The 16,650-nt window shown below is 38.9% G+C and overlaps 1 protein-coding gene across 6 annotated transcripts in view; it reads right to left on the bottom strand.

The window, feature by feature from the left end:
• Positions 1–16,650, bottom strand: part of SPAG9 (sperm associated antigen 9) — a 148,815-nt gene that overhangs the window by 11,361 nt on the left and 120,804 nt on the right. For 4 of the 6 annotated variants that reach the window (XM_012811540.2, XM_023519218.1, XM_023519219.1 and 1 more), the window contains 10 exons: positions 15,671–15,889; positions 15,194–15,389; positions 12,957–13,082; positions 11,628–11,708; positions 10,842–10,909; positions 7,677–7,825; positions 5,123–5,294; positions 2,900–3,013; positions 1,703–1,741; positions 611–787 (listed from right to left, as the gene is read on the bottom strand). In XM_012811540.2, the coding sequence (XP_012666994.1) occupies positions 611–787; positions 1,703–1,741; positions 2,900–3,013; positions 5,123–5,294; positions 7,677–7,825; positions 10,842–10,909; positions 11,628–11,708; positions 12,957–13,082; positions 15,194–15,389; positions 15,671–15,889 (1,341 nt within the window). The remainder of the gene's footprint in view (positions 1–610; positions 788–1,702; positions 1,742–2,899; positions 3,014–5,122; positions 5,295–7,676; positions 7,826–10,841; positions 10,910–11,627; positions 11,709–12,956; positions 13,083–15,193; positions 15,390–15,670; positions 15,890–16,650) is intronic. The other 2 variants (XM_003800017.3, XM_003800016.3) reach the window with 1 other exon arrangement.

Here is a 16,650-nt window from a genome sequence, read left to right on the forward strand (position 1 = left end):
TTTTTTTTTTTTTCCAGTTCTTCTTGGCTGGGGCTGGGTTTGAATCCACGCCCTACTCCTTTGAGCCACAGGGACCGCCCATTCCCAATACCATTTTCATTAATTTTCACAACAAGTGCAGTAGGTGGAGCAGACATTAATCATGCCCACTGAGGACTGAGGAAATAAGTCCCTGAGGTTAAGCGACTTGCTCACAGTAAGTGGAGAGATAGGGCCCCAGATCCCAGGGCTCCTAGCCCACATTTCTTCCTGCACACAGCCTTGGCAACACAGGCTTCTTTCTAGCCACTTTCTTTATTAGGTCAAGACCAATAAAGAGCAATTTTGGCATTTTGCTATCATGAAATAATGTCATTGCTTTTCAAAAGTAAGTGAGTCTCTTTAAGAAAAATTAAGATATTTGTTTTTGGGAGTGGGAGACATATTCCAAAATAACATCATTCAAGTATCCATGTGATATGTATTCACACCTCTGTTATTAAGACTTCCTTCATAATTATATTGAAGTTCCTGACAATTCTAGTCCTTAGTTAGCATTAGACCAGGTAGTTGAACTAAGGGATGATGACAAAAGAGAGACAAAAGATCTCAACAGAATAATCTAACCCACCTGGGACTGCCACAAAAAATTTTACTGCATCCCGGTGCCCATGGAAACAAAGCTGCGCATGTGCCATTGAACAATAGGGTATAAATGTTCCTGGAGTCACTTTATCGCTGTTTTCATCACCATACACGCGGATTACACTTCCAGGACGATTTCCTGGTGCTCCTGAGGTTTTATTTGCTGCAACAGAAAAACCAAATACCAAATATTTTCCCCTAGAAAATAGCAATGATGTAAGAGGTTATTGGTTAATCCTTATGGTATTATCTAGAAGCTACAGCCAGCTGAGATAAAATAAGGGCAGCATTGCCAATTCAAGACAAAGCTGGGGGAAAAAGATTCAGCATGCTAGTTATTTTTAAGTACCTCAGTAAATGGAGTAGGGGATTTTGCCAGTCTAGCAATAGCTAAGCTTGCTTTAAAAACATATCTATTAATTTTTAAAAATCATTTTAGTTAACAAAAGAAAACAGATTTGAATCTTAGCTTTATCTGTTTTGTTTTGTTTTTAATCCTCATTTTAGAAAACTAACCATTATATAAAGTAAATGGATATATTTATTTGTAAATAATTTTTTCGACAGTTTATCTTCTGGTTTTGTTCCCTTGTAGTAAGAATATTTCCCCTTGAGGGGGGTGGTAAAAAGTTATGCTTATAAGGAAGAATCCAGCCACTATGATACGGCTTTTATTTACCCCAGCCTGCTGGTTTACTGGGCTACTATAGAATGACCAGACTCACAAAACATCCCCATTCCATGGGAGAGTAAGTGAATGAAAGAAACATGATCGGTAATAAGAATAAACAATGGAAATTAATGACACTTTTAAGAGATGTTTCACGTTTACATTGGAAAACAAAGTTGAAAGAAAGTTCAGCTGCAACAAAAGATGATAAATATAGACTAAGCTGCTGAGCAGTTTGGTGGCCATGTAACAAACATAAAAAAAAAACAACGAACACCTGCTGCAATGCAGTGACTGCAAGTGGATGACATTTAGGCACAGTCAGGAGGGTATTCTAGAGAAGTGGGGACAGCCTCCTAGTGGCTATAGAAGCCAGGAGGAAGAGTTTGGTTCAGGATCTGCACTTACCCCTCAGCCCCAGTAAACGTCCCTGGTGGAGGATTACGGCTAAAGTGAGAAAGGAGGAGAGGGGACATGGAGAGGTGCATGACAGGGAGGAGAGAATTACTGTGAGCCGCCACTCAGCATCTTCTATCTGGTAACCTGCGCTCAAGGCTACTAATGAAATTAACAAGGTCCCACTTGGCACAATACCAAGTAACACATAAAGTTCTTAACCAACATCTCTACAGGGTATCTCTGCACAGAAAGGACAATTTGATTTGCTGTGATTGTGGTTTTTTTAAATTATAAAGCAATTTTAGTGACTATGAATCAAAACACTGAGAACTTAACAAACAGCATTTCCTAAATGCTAAAATTTATCTTTTTCTGTTTGTGTGCGTTGAAGAAATTCTATTTTAATAACTATATCAAAACAAAAGTCTCTCTTACATAGCTGAGATTAATAATGGGGTTTCTTTAAGGGCTCTGGGTACACTGCCTCGTCCTCCCTCCCTTCCCCCTGCAAAAGGTATGGCGATTCTGAGGTTATGAGTTTATTGACTTCTTTTATGGACTTACGGCATTTGTTTTTGACTTGTTCACTGCTCATGAATTTTGCAACACAAAAACACTTACTTAATGGATGATCAAAGCAATGGAACATCATATGAGAAACACACAATGCATATTTTGTTCACAAAAATAATAAATCACATTCTTTTAAAACAGAGAATAGATGGTTTGTCTACAGTATAAGAAAAGGCTTGGTGACCTTCTAAGGAACTTCAACTTCTTTCAAACCTCAAATAAAGCAAATGGAATGTCCTAAACGATCTCCCGAGGAGATATGAAAAATTAGGACGAATGCTAGATAGTGTGTCTGGACACGAGTATAATAAACCTGGGGAAAAATGGACTTCAACTTTTATCTTAAAGGTAAATCAGGACTGTGATTCCTAAAATGAGAAAAACAGCTTCCCATGACGAAAAATTTTTCATTATACATATTGATCCTGATACATAGAAACTGTTATTCTTCAGAGTATTTAGGTTTCAGAGAAAGAGTGAAGTAACGATAGCTAGATCCTTGCCATCAGCTTGATTTTCTGAGTTGTCAAAGATTTGCCCATATCTAAACAATTCCCTCTACCTAAACTCTGGACTTAACGATTTCCTGCAACTTTCCTATGTTTTATGGCAGGTATCTAAAAATATACTTACTTTCTGTTAATGGGATGGAGATAATGACACCGTTTCCTGTTCCCACCCACAAACGATTGCAAGATACCATAAGAGCTGTGATCCTCACAAAAGAGAAGCCCAGTTTTCCAGTACCTGTAAGGGAGGAAGGGAGGGAACATTTTATTGAGAAACTAGAGCACAGAGTAGGAAGATTCATACAAGGGAGAAGAAATATGCCCAGAGCTGAATGGATGTTTCCCGATGGGGGCGTATCAAAACAAACGCTTACTTGGCCTTATCATTTGACAATTCAGAGTTATGGGGAAAAAAAATTCTAAAAGTGGGTGGTATTACATCATTAGTTAGAAGAAAGGAACTAAGGTGGATTAGGAAATATCGGGATTTATTTTGGGACCTACAAAATCAAACTGAAACATAAAACAAAACAACAAAAAACAGAGTTGGGAAATCCAACATCCTTTGATTTTATAAGATGAAAAAGTTCTAGTTTGCTGTAAATTTCTTTGCATGATAAAAAACAACCTTTGCCAACAAAATCTACACTTTCCCCCTTATTTATAAATTTAGGCTCTAAAGCAGTTTAGAAATATTAGGATAATTTTGGGAAAATGCATGTATTTTTGTATTTCAAGTGACTTTTTACAACTGATCTTACTTTCAGTGACTTAAGAGGCAAACTATTAAACAGATAATAAATACATTTAAGACAGGCAGCTTTAGTCATTTGTAAGCTCTGCTTAGAACTGATGATAAAACCACATATTAGAAAAAGCCTTTACTACATTCAATCTAAGCTAGGAACCTTGAACCTATAGTCAAAAGTATATCCTTGAAATTAGTTTGTATGCATATATACATGCCTAACTCTAGGGAGAGAGCCATAGCATAATTAGGTTCTCTGAGGGCAGTTACCTTAAAAACTACTGATCCAGTTCAACCCTTCGGCATTAAAGAAATCCTTTACTATACTCCTAAAAGTCACACAGCACTGGGCTAGGTGCTAAAGATACAGCAGAAAACAAGACAGAGATGGTTCTTGCCCCTCATGGGGCTTAGGGTCTGTAGGGAAGACAGTGAACAGGAATCAATACCAGTCCAATCACAGTAATGATGCTCACAAAGAAAAGGCATGAAGGGCCTAAATGAAGGTCTCCCCTGGAGTAACATTCAGGCTAGGACCCGAAAGCTAGGTTAAAAAGAGACTAAGAGCTTCCCAGGCAGAAGATACAGCATGTGTAAGGGCCCTGAAGTCCGAAGGGTCAGTGTGGTTGTAAAACAGAGTGAAAAAGGAAAGTGGTCCAGCCCGTGCAAGGCCTCCGAGTCATAGGACAAAATATCACCTCACATAAAGGCAAGAGCAGAAGTGCATCATGGTCATATCTGCACACTAGTTACTAGACAGAGAACAGACTAGAGTAAAAACAGGAAGCCTGGCCTAGGGGAAGATGGTTGAGATAAAGAAGTAACTGATTTACAAAATTTCTGGAGGCAGACTTGACAGCTCCCAGGAATCTACCTGACACTTCCAGTGACCTACAGTTCACTATTCCTAAAAGCAACTTATTCACTGCTTCTACAAAGCATTTCAGACCATTTAAAAATAAAACAGCTGGGTGCAGGAGCTCACACTTGTAATCCTAGCACTTTGGGAGACTCGGGGAGAGATCGCTTGAGGTCAGGAGTTCAAGAACAGCCTGGGCAACATAATGAAACCCTATCTCTACAAAAATTAAAAAAAAATAAAAAAATTATCCAGGCATGTTGGTGCACATCTATAGTCCCAGCTGCTTGGGACTCTGAGGCAGGAAGATCTCCTGAGCCCAGGTATTTGAGGTTATAATGCTATAATCATGCCACCTGCACTCTAGCCTGGGTTAACAGTGAGACCTTGTCTCAGAAATAAAAATAAAACAAAATAAAAAAGAAAATAAGAACTGAGGCTGGTCTGAGTGTAGTAGTGTTTACAACTAATTGATCAAAACCAGTTGCAGATTCCTTTGCTCCTTCTGCACTCCCATTACTTCACCAGCCTAAAAAAACAGAGAAAGACAACAAAAACTGAATGTGGTGTGTCTACCCACAGTCCCAGCTACTCTGGAGGCTGAGGCAGAAGGAACCCGTGGACCTAGGAGTTCAAGTCCAACATGGGCAACACAGTGAAACTGCATTTCTAAAAATACATAAGCAAATAAATAAAACATTTTCCTTGACTAGCAAAGATAAAACGTTTCAGAAGCTTACCTAACATTTTGCTTACATAAGGCTCAATGTCCACATCCTGCAGATGTTGATAAGTGTGTGCATGATAAAGACGGAGTGTGGAATCCAAACGAATGGAGACCCACACGCCATCACCCACCCATGCAAGCTGTCGCACTTGGCTCTCTTTCCTGGGGTGGGCATCAAATGATTTCTAGGAGAGATTGTCCAAGACACGTTACTTTTGTTACACAGGAGTTCATATTTGAAAATTGTTAATTTACACAGTTAAACAGACTTATTTATTAAAAGAGAAGCCTAAATATTATATATTAAACATAGGATTACTTTTATATATACAAGGCTTTCATCCTAGAATGCAAACAAAATGAACCACAGGATGTTGGACCTCAGTACCACATATTATAAAATATCAATTTGTGAAAGTGATATGGCACTGGCACATGCACACCATGTAACAGTGTGAAACAGACAGATTTTACTGTCTAGATTTTGTGTTGATGTAAAACAATATGTGAAGAGTCCCAAGATTCTATTTGTAATTAAACAAAAAGGAACTCTCAATGCTGTGTGTGTGTGTATGTATAGACTGAGCATCCCTAATCCAAACATCTGAAATCCAAAAGGCTTCAAAATAATTTGAGTGCCAACACGACACCATAAGTTACCTAGACACATTTTTCTCACTGTATTAATGGTATGTCTTTTTTTTGAGACAGAGTCTCACTATGTTGCCCTGGGTAGAGTGCTGTGGGCGTTACAGCTCACAGCAGCCTCAAACTCTTGGGCTTAAGCAATTCTCTTGCTTCAGCCTCCCAAGTATCTGGAACTATAGGTGCCTGCCACAATGCCCTGGCTGCAACTGTGGTTACAGTGGTCACTGTTGTTTAGCAGGCCTGGGCCAGGATCCAACCCGCCAGCCTTGGTATGTGTGGCCAGCACCCTGACCACTGAGCTACAGGCACCCAGTCTGGTATGTCTTATTTTTTATTGTTAAGTATTTATGTGTGAAAAGGTATAAGAAAATGATTGCTTACTGGCAGCATACAAATTTAGAGTCAGGAATGATGGCTAAAATAGTAATATATTTGCTTTGTGACAGTTCAAAGTACATTAACTTTGCTTCATTAACCAATTAAAAAAATTATGTAAAATCATCTTCAAGCTTATGTATGTGTATATGAAATATAAATTTTGTGGGGTGGCACCTGTGGCTCAAAGGAGTAGGGCACGGGCCCCAAAAGCTGGAGGTGGCTGGTTCAAACCCAGCCTCGGCCAAAAAAACTGCAAAAAAAAAAATATATATATATATGTATACATAAATTTTGTGTTTTGACTTAGGTCCCATCCCTAAAATAGCTCATTATGTATATGTGAATATTTCAAAATTCTACAAAATCTAAAATCCAAAACACTTCTGGTCTTGAGAGTTTCAAATAATTTACTTTGGGACTTCTAGGAAAGGGAATGGGATTTAGGGCAAGGAAAATGGAAATTTTTTTTTTTTTGTAGAGACAGAATCTTACTTTATTGCCCTTGGTAGAGTGCCATGGTGTCATACAGCTCACAGCAACCTCTAACTCGTGGGCTTACGCGATTCTCCTGCCTCAGCGTCCCAAGTAGCTAGGCCCACAGGTGCCCGCCACAACACCCAGCTATTTTTTGTTGTAGTTTGGCCGGTGCCAGGTTTGAATCCGCCACTCTCTGTATATGGGGCTGGAGCCCTACCCATTGAGCCACAGGCACCGCCCAGGAAGATGAAAATTTTTCACCTTAAAATTTTCCTGGTGTAAATTTTTTATTTTTTACAATGATTAGAATGAATATATGTATTGTGGCAAAAAAAAATTATAAGAAAACGTTAAGAGGGTTTTGTTTTTACAACCAATTCCTAACAAGGTCACTTCTCAGTCTGTGACATATATGTAGATGTGGCTGGATACACATGGGGGGGGGCAGCGAGGGACTTGAGACTCTTCCTCTCAACAATCCTTATGTAATAAAGCATGTCAAGAACCAGGTACTGCCACTTGGCCACAGCTCAGTGGTTAGGCCACTGGCCACATGCACCAGGGCTGGTGGGTTGGAACCCAGCCGGAGCCTGCTAAACAATAATGATAACAATAACAAAAAAATAGCCAGGTGTTGTGATGGGCGCCTGTAGTCCCAGCTACTTGGGAGGCTGAGGCAAAGAGAATAGCGTAAGCCCAAGAGTTTGAGGTTGCTGTGAGCTGTGATGCCCCGGCACTCTATTAAGGGCAACATAGTGAGACTCTGTTTCAAAAAAAAAAAAAAACAAAAACCATGTATTCCAAAAAATATGTATTCATTTGTGGATATATACACAGACACACATTTAAATATTCATATGTGAATCCTCCTTCCTTAAAAAGAAAAAAACCTTTCAAAAGTGGCAAGAGAGCTGAAGTAACACAGAAAGCTAAGACATCAAAACATACTGCTGAAGTGTCCTAAAACACAAAGATTCAGAAAACAATTTCTAAACAAGTTGAGAATAATTACAGTCTTTGAGCAATACAAATTGAGTAAGTACAGAAAACACAGGCTGACTTGCCTCTATCTTCATGGCCTTGGGCTGAACCACATAGATTTTGTTCCTGTAGCCACACCAGACTTTGTCGTGTACCACAGTCATGCATCGGATGGAATGATGAGGCCGTCCAAGGTCTAAGAGGTGATAGTTTGACAAATCCCACTGCCCATCTTTAAAATAAGCAAGAAGTTATAGTTAACACATACCACCTTTTACTCAATTTCAACAAAAGAAACATTCTATTTGGTTATATAATTAAATTTACTGACAAAGTATCCAAAATACCATGTGTTAGATATACCCTTTATTGGTGCAGAAACTGGGTTCTCTTACTCTATAAACTGCAAAATTAGAAGAGACATCAAATGTTGTTGGATCCAACCCAACACCCAATACCTGAACCCCCTTTAAAAACACTCTAAAAACAATGATGCAATAAATCAGTGACAAGTTGTCTGTTTATAATAATATTTTTAGAATTAGAATGGACTTAAGGTTATTTTGGAGATACTACCTCACTTACTTGCATTTTGATGTATTTTCTTGTTATAAGTCAAGGGCAACATATTACTGACACTTCAGGGATTGTACATACTATATTTTTAGTGATATTAGAAACAGGAATGAGAACAATCACTGTAAGCTTGCTTGGCGTTGTTAGCTTTGCTTGAACAATTTCAGTGAAAGAACCACCTCATAAAACAACTGTATTATTTTCAAACAGGTCTGAAAAATGTTCTCCATACAGCTAAAACTCTGCCTCCTTGTACGTAACTGCCCATAGGTCTGCAGTTTTGCTCAGGGGAAACCCAAAGAATAAATTCAGACCAAGCTTCTTTGTTACAGGCCTATGTCTTCCCCTCTCAGAAGCAAACATCCCTGGCATGTGCTTTGTCCCTATCTCAGTTTATGGATGTTGCATCGTAACTATTTTGTTGAAGTTCATTAAATATGCTGCCTCATCTAGCATGGAAGAATAGGATTATCACCATCCCTGTTTTGGACACTTTATAATTTCTATGAGACTTAAGCCATTAACTAATTCACATTGAGTTTAGAGTCAACCTTTAAGTAATTCTCAGTCTTCAGACTTATCTCCCCTGTCTTATTTCTCTAAACCCAACTGCAGGGCTTTGCATTGATCCTTACTAAAGGTATTGTGTTTTTCTTCTGCCAATATAATTTTGGATCAGTTTACCAAACTATTTATTATTTCATTTTTTTCTAGGCTCTTCCACTTACTGAGTGACCATGAACAAGTAGCTCAAATGCTCTGTGCCTCAGTTTCCTCATCTATAAAATGAGGATGACAACAGAACCTTTTTTCTATGTTGTGAGCATTAAACACAGATAATGTCTGTAAAGGGCCTAAAGAAGGTAACATATGGTGATATGGAGTCATTAACCAGCAATCTCTAGGGACAAAGGCACTGAACAATCACCTACCTCACATTTCTCCAAACCCAGAAGGATATGAGACATTAGTAAAAGTTTTTCTAAGACCCAATTTGGTGCATGTTTCATAACATTTCCCTAATCTACCAGTATAGTGGATAAGAAATGAAGTATCATTGTTGGTTGACACATGTACCAAGAAGTTTAGAAGACATACTAAATATCCTTAATTTACATCTTTCAAGGTATGTTTTCTTATACACCACCCCTCTACCTATAGATGAAATAATGACTAAAGGGAAAGAAAAATGATCAAATGTTACCTAATTAAAAATTATTTTTTAAAACTCTCCAAATATGGCTCAGCGCCTGTGGCTCAACCAGCTAAGGCGCCAGCCACGTACACCTAAGGTGGCAGGTTCGAATCCCCAGCCCGGACCCGCCAAAACAACAATGACGGCTGCAACCAAAAAAAATAGCCGGGCGTTGTGGCGGGCGCCTGTGGTCCCAGCTACTTGGGAGGCGGAGGCAGGAGACTCGCTTGAGCCCAGGAGTTGGAGGTTGCTGTGAGCTGTAATGCCACGGCACTCTACCCAGGGGGACAGCTTGAGGCTCTGTCTCAAAAAAAAAAAAAAAAAAAACTCTCCAAATATAAGTAGATGCAAATTATTTTCAAAACATGGGACAACAGCTAGGTATGGTGGCTTAGGCCTGTAATCTTAGCACTCTTGGGGCCAAAGTGAACTGCCCAGGAATTTGAGGTTGCAGTTAGCTATGGTCACATGACTGTATTCTAGCTGGGGTGATAGAGCAAGACTCTGTCTTAAAAAAAAGTTAAAAATAAAAAATAAAGAACCACAGAAAAATATCCTTACCAAATTTCTCCTAACTGGTGAGAGTATGTATATGAATGAAAAACAAATGCTTCTATATCATGCTATATGAAAGTACTATAACATGCTAAACTATATGCTCATTTTGATAAATATTTTTTCCCTGAGGTACATTGTTTATGTTGTTTACTTTTACTTTTTTTAAGACAGAGTCTCGCTCTGTCAGGTTGGAGTGCAGAGGTGAGATGACAGCACACTGCAGCCTTGAACTTCTGGCCTCAAGCAATCCTCCTGCCTTGGCTTCCCAAAGTATTAGGCTTATAGTGTAAGCCACCTTACCCAGACTTTCCCTGAAGTATACTGTTAATACATACCTTCACATAGGCACTAATATACTTATTGATGTCACAAATTAACAGGAAAGGCAGAACAAATGACAGTGTGAAAGCTCAGAGGCTAATAACATTACATGGTTGTTCACTTTCTAGTAGTGTGAGGAGTTTTACAAAATCCTACATTTCCAAAGGTTTTGGGCTTTTTTGAACCAAGGTCTCACTTTGTCAGAGTACAGTGGCACAATCATAGCTCACTGCAACCTCAAACTCCTGGGTTCAATCTTCCTAGCTCAGTCTCCCAAGCAGATATGACTACAGATGCGTACTGTTATGCCCAGCTAATGTTTTTATTTTTGGTGAGAGACCAGGGTCTCACTATGTTGCCAGGCTGGTCTGAAACTACTGGCCTCGAGAGTTTCTACTATCCTGGCCTCCCAAAGTGCTAAGATTACAGGCATGAGACGCTGCAACAGGCCAAGTTCTCTTTTCTTAAGATTTAGCTACTCTAGAAGTGTTCAGCTTAAACCTTTATTCTTTCTCCTACTCAATATCATTTCTTCAAAACATAAGCCAATCTACTTGAAAATGGTTTGTAAAGTAAAAAGTTATTCATAATCACTCACCAACTCCTCGGTGAAAGATTGCAAGGGTGCCATCAGCCAGGGCCACTAAAACAATTCCTTTCACATGTCTGTAAACAGAAAAAAAGGATTTTAGAACTCTCCTTTCAAGAATACAGAAGAGATTACATGCTAGTGAACTAGCTTAGAGCCTTATAAAGAACCAATCTGTGATGAGATGAGGAGCTTACATGAGAACAAAAATGAATACACTGCTTTCTTCGATGTAAATGTCCTGCTTGAAAGAAAATGTCGGCGGAGCTAAATAAATAGCATGTGCAGAATCTCTGTTGTTTCATCTTCTGGCCCAAGCTCCTGCTCTCATTACAGAGAGTCAACATAAACTCTACAGATCAGAGACAAAGACCTTAAGTGGGACTAACAGAGTCAGCCTAGCCCTGTGGACTCAGACACAAACTGAGGATTGGTATCTGACATATAGGGAAAGACTAGAAAATCAATGCTCTAAGCAACTTATTCACAAACTATCAATAATATCCTAAAACAAATGTAAATTAATAGGTACTGGTTCTCTTCCTGAAGTACTAAAGAACTCACGGTCTGGTAAGGAATCAATCCAGCAAACTTTCTCTTCACTTCATTTTCTATTTTACTTTCTATTATAGTCTCACTCTCACTCCACTTCTCTAAACCCATAAAAATAATTTTAAAAAAGCAAATGACCTGGATACTTAGTCATGAAATGCATATTACCTTTAAAAGTCTTAAAATTTATTTTATACCAAAATATACAATTTTAACAGGAAGAATTTCAAAAATAAAACTTACACAATACTGAGAATCGAATCTTTAAGTTTAATGGAATGGAGACATTTCCTCCACTGGGCTACAGATGAATGGACATACAAACTGCAAGAACAAAGTCAAGACTAGTAAGCATAGAGAACATCACAACATTGCTTATACCTCATAATGACCACGAAGTTCATTCAGGAGGAAAGAAGAGTAACACACATTTTAGGAAGAAGTGCTGCTGCTGTGGTACAATGGTTGGAAAAGAAAAATGGAGTAAAGGTAGGCCTAAGGCAGAGAAATAGGCTGCTTAAGCAAACAGAAACGTGAAGACTGAAAAGCAAGAACTGGTGCAATACACAGTTGGCTAGTTTCAAGTTACCTTATGCTTCAGAGTCCTTGGCTAAAGCCCTTCTATGGAATTACCTTTCTTTCCCCACTACACTCAACTATAACTTTTAGGTGACAAAGTGGTTCACACAGGGAGTAGCAAACGATGGCCTGCAGGCCAAATCCAGCCTGACACCTGTTTTCACACAGTCTGCAAACTAAGAAGAGTTTTTACATTATAAAATGGTTGGGGGAAAAAAAATTTCATGACAGGAGAGATTTATATGAAAACTCAAATTTTAGGGCCCATAAATGAATTTATATTTGAACAGTCAATACTAAGTTTGCCAACACCACAGTCAATACTAAGTTTGTCAACACCACATTTTATAGTATTGGGCCTACCTGAAATACTGCAATAAGTATGTCCCTTGAGCATGACCTGTGAGTATTACTACTCAAAAAGTTTTGAACTTTGGATTAGGGGTGCTCAACCTATAGTAACCTTGCTTAACCTTTGGAAATGTACAATTTTGTAAAACTCCTCACACTACTAGAAAGTGAACAAACCATGTAATGTTATTAACCTCTGAGCTTTCACACTGTCATTTGTTCTGCCTTTCCTAGTAATTCTACTATAAAGTTTGGGTTTGGGCCTTCCTGCAGCAAAATACACTAGTTCAATCCCAATTTCCCTGCCCACACACTAGTCTTATACATCAAACACTGCCTGTGTGGTGTTCAGCATCTTCTACTTCTGGATAACCTAGATTCTAAAATCTTATTTACCTTTTCTTCCAAAAATATTATACAAAGGGAATATTCTGTGACCAAAAAAAAAGTTTACCATTCAGAATCAATACAAGTACAATTTAGGAGATGGCTGCAACACAATTTCAAGTATATAAAGTTCTCTGCATTAATACTCACATTTTGCATTTGTGTTGACCACACTTTACTCATTTATATTCTTATTTCAAAAACAAAAAGTAAAAAGGACAAAGATACTCTCATATTTAAAGTGTTGGCTCTTACCAGCCATTTTGTGCTCCTAGCCACATGGTGGGTAACAGACTACTCATTTTCTGGGCTTCTTCTCTCACCAGGTCTTGTTCACTTGGCAATACTGATACTTGATCTTTATATGCATCTGCATCATTACTGGGAAGGCGAGGAAAAAGGAAAAAAAATCTGAGTATGCCTAGCTGTGGTTTTTAGGAACTGAACATTCCTATTTAAGTTTGTAGTTAAAAGAAATGAAACATTAAAATATAGAAAACTTAAATGCTTGCATCAAATATTTCAATAACTGTGCCAGAAATAACATTAACTAGGAGGCCCAAGGTATAGAATAATGGAGTAAGACATGGTAATGAAATACAGCAATTAATACTCAAGACGATAAGTGGCTCTCCCTTTTAATTATTGTGAATTTTATCATAGTTTCTTCTTGTCTTGGAGTGAGACAAGAGGGAGTGATGATTTATTTTAAAGCCACACGCATATAGGAGGGTGATATATAAAGAATTTCCTGGCTGGGCACAGTGGCTCATGCCTGTAATCCTAGCATTCTGAGAGGCAGGACAATCCCTTGAGCTCAAGAGTTTGAGACCAGCCTGAGCAAGAGTCAGACCCTGTTCCTACTAAAAATAGAAAAACTAAACTAGGTATGGTGGTGCACCCCTGAGTCCCGGCTATTTGAAGGCTGAGACAGGAGGACTGCTTGAGTTCAGGAGTTTGAGGTTGCAGTGGGGCAACAGAATGAGACTGTTTCAAAAAACAAAAGATAATTTCCCAAAATAAATTAATAAATTGAAATATGCTTATTATATCACAAAATCTTTCTTTTGAATCATCAGGGCACAATTAGTAAAAGATATATAGAACTGCGCTACAAAATTCAATGTATGATTTTATTCTTAAATTAATAAATGCTAGCAGACTCTTGGTTGCTCTATATACAAAGAGTATTAAACTTTACAGCTTAAAGGATCTCTTTACAACTTTAAAGAGATACCCCCCCCACCCCCAACTAGAGGGAATATAGCAAAGACAGGAAAGAAAATAAAATAATTCATAAAGGGGGCCTAGGTTAATTAGTCTTTTAAAGGAACATTCTAAAACAAATTGTTCTTTAATAAAAAGTTTACATGAGGCTCGGCGTCTGTAGCACAGTGGTTACGGCACTAGCCACATACACCAAGGGTGGTGGGTTCGAACCCAGCTTGGGCCAGCTAAACAACGACAACTGCAACCAAAAAATAGCCAGGTGTTGTGGCAGGTGCTTATAGTTCCAGCTACTTGAGAGGCTGAGGCAAGAGAATCACTTAAGCCCAAGGGTGGGAGGTTGCTGTGAGCTGTGATGCCACAGCACTCTACCAAAGGCGACATAGTGAGACTCTGTCTCAAAAAAAAAAAAAAAATTTGCATGAAAACTAAATTCAAAAAGTTTATTCAAACCCACCTGAGAACTGCAAACTGAATTAAGGCCAATTTTGCTGATAACTAGAGTGGAAGTGAGAGTAAGGATGGAGATTAAAATGACAAAGAGCTGCTAATAGAATGGAAGACAGTAAGTACAATGTTTTTGAAAAATTATATCAGAGGAGAAAATAGCTCATGTATAATCACAGGCTGCTAAACGACATTGTGGCCACTGATGGATTGCATACATGACAGTAGTTCTGTAAGATTATACCAGATGTTTACTGGACCTTTACTATGGTTAGATATGTTTATAAATATACAAAGGCTCACCATCATGTTACAACTGCCTACAGTACTCGGGAAGGTAATGTGTGGTGCAGGCTGGCTGCCTACAAGCAATGGGCTATACCACACAGCCTGGGTATGTAGTGGGCTATACCGTCCAGATTCTGTGTAAGTCACTGTGATGTTCACGGCCTGGGGTGTGTAACGGGCTATACCATCCAGGTCTGAGTAAGTCACTCTATGATGTTCACATAGCAGTGAAATCACCTAACAAGGTATTTCTCAGAACATATCCCCATAGTTAAGCAATACATGCCTATACTTCTACAGGTAGGATTTTTTTTCAAGATGGAAAAAAAAGAGAAACAATGAGGGGGCAGTATCCAAGAGAGAATGAAGGGAAGAGAATAAATGAAGACAAAGCAGAAAAGGCAGTGACCTCTTTCAATCCACCATAATAATGCCAATTAGTGTGAGCATTTTGGCTGATTGAGATGATTTTGATTCCTTTTATTTGTGTATTTTACCCAATTTCCTAAGTAGGGGATCCATTATCATACCTTGACTGATACACAGGGGAGAGGTCTTCTGGGATTTGAACTCCCAAAGGATCTGTAAAGACATGCTCTGTGTACACGCCAGCTTGGGAAATGTCTATGGTGTCTTCAGCTGACCCTGCATTGCCTTCTGTGGCTTCAGTTGCTTCTTCCGCTGTTGGAACATTTTCATCAACTTCACTACTTTCTGGTTCTGTTTCTACAAAGTAAATAAAATACTCTTAACTATCCTTAGTTTGAGCTTTTCTCCTCCAACAATTTCTACATACAAACCCCTCCTAGAGGATTCCACTCTACCTGCACACTCCTCCATGCTCTATCATGAGATCGAGACTTCCTGATTTCATTTAATAGTCATTACAACAACTTCTTTCAAGCTCTTTCATCCTTGTTATCTTAAGATCTAAATTCTGTTCATAATGAGGGACCTGGGGTATCCTCAGACCCTACACAGATGGCATGTAAGGGGAATAGATATACCTGGTGGTTTTTCTATCACTGGGGAAGCACCGTTGGTACTAGGGGAAGTGGCAGCTCCTGTCACACCTTCTGCAGAACAACCAACCACTGTGATGCCTCCCAAAAGGCTGTCTGTCTCTGCCGAGCTGTTGCTTGTCATACTGCCACATAAAGAGGCCTTGTCTACCTGACCAGATTCTAAAAGATCTTCTCCTGCAGGGTAGTCTGTTTCTCGTGCACCTGAAAGAGAAGACAAATCTTATTTTAATAGCTAAGTAAACTCCTACAAATAGCATTTAAAATGACAGTGTGCAGGTGAGATATATAGCTACTTGAATAGGTAGCATTAAATGTATATAAACTTATCTTCACAAAAGGAAAAGTTACTTTAAAAATATAATTCTTCTATTAATCTAAGTGCAAATGAAAAACATAAAAATGTCAAAAAAACCACTTTTTTTGGAGACAGAGTCTTACTTGATCACCCTTGGTAGAGTGCCATGGCGTCTTTCACTCACACCAACCTCAAACTCTCAGGCTCAAACTATCCTCCTGCCTCAGCCTCCCAAGTGGCTGGGACTATAGGCGCCCACCACAATGCCAGGCTAGTTTTAGAGACAGGGCTCTCACTCTGGCTCAGGCTGTTCTCCGAACCTGTGAGTTCAGGCAATCCACCTGCCTTGACCTCCCAGACTGCTGGGATTACAGGTGTGAGCCACTGCGCCCAGACAACACTTCTGTTCTTAATGAGTTCCTTAGCATCGGAAAGAGGTCAAAAACAACCTAATTGCATCTGAGAAGTCAGAAGGAAAAAAATGTTTTGTAATTATAAAAATTACTATTTGTAATACAGGCTTTTATCCACTACTATTAAAAATTAAATACCCTAAGTGTATACAGTGATTTAGATATAAGTAAAACATTTATGAAAGAAGCATTTATATGGGTGGCGCCTGTGGCTCAAGGAGTAGGTTGCCAGCACTATATACTGAGGGTGGTGG

This window comes from Otolemur garnettii, unplaced genomic scaffold (assembly GCF_000181295.1).
Source record: "Otolemur garnettii isolate 467f Iridium unplaced genomic scaffold, OtoGar3 scaffold00162, whole genome shotgun sequence".
NCBI lineage: Eukaryota > Metazoa > Chordata > Mammalia > Primates > Galagidae > Otolemur > Otolemur garnettii.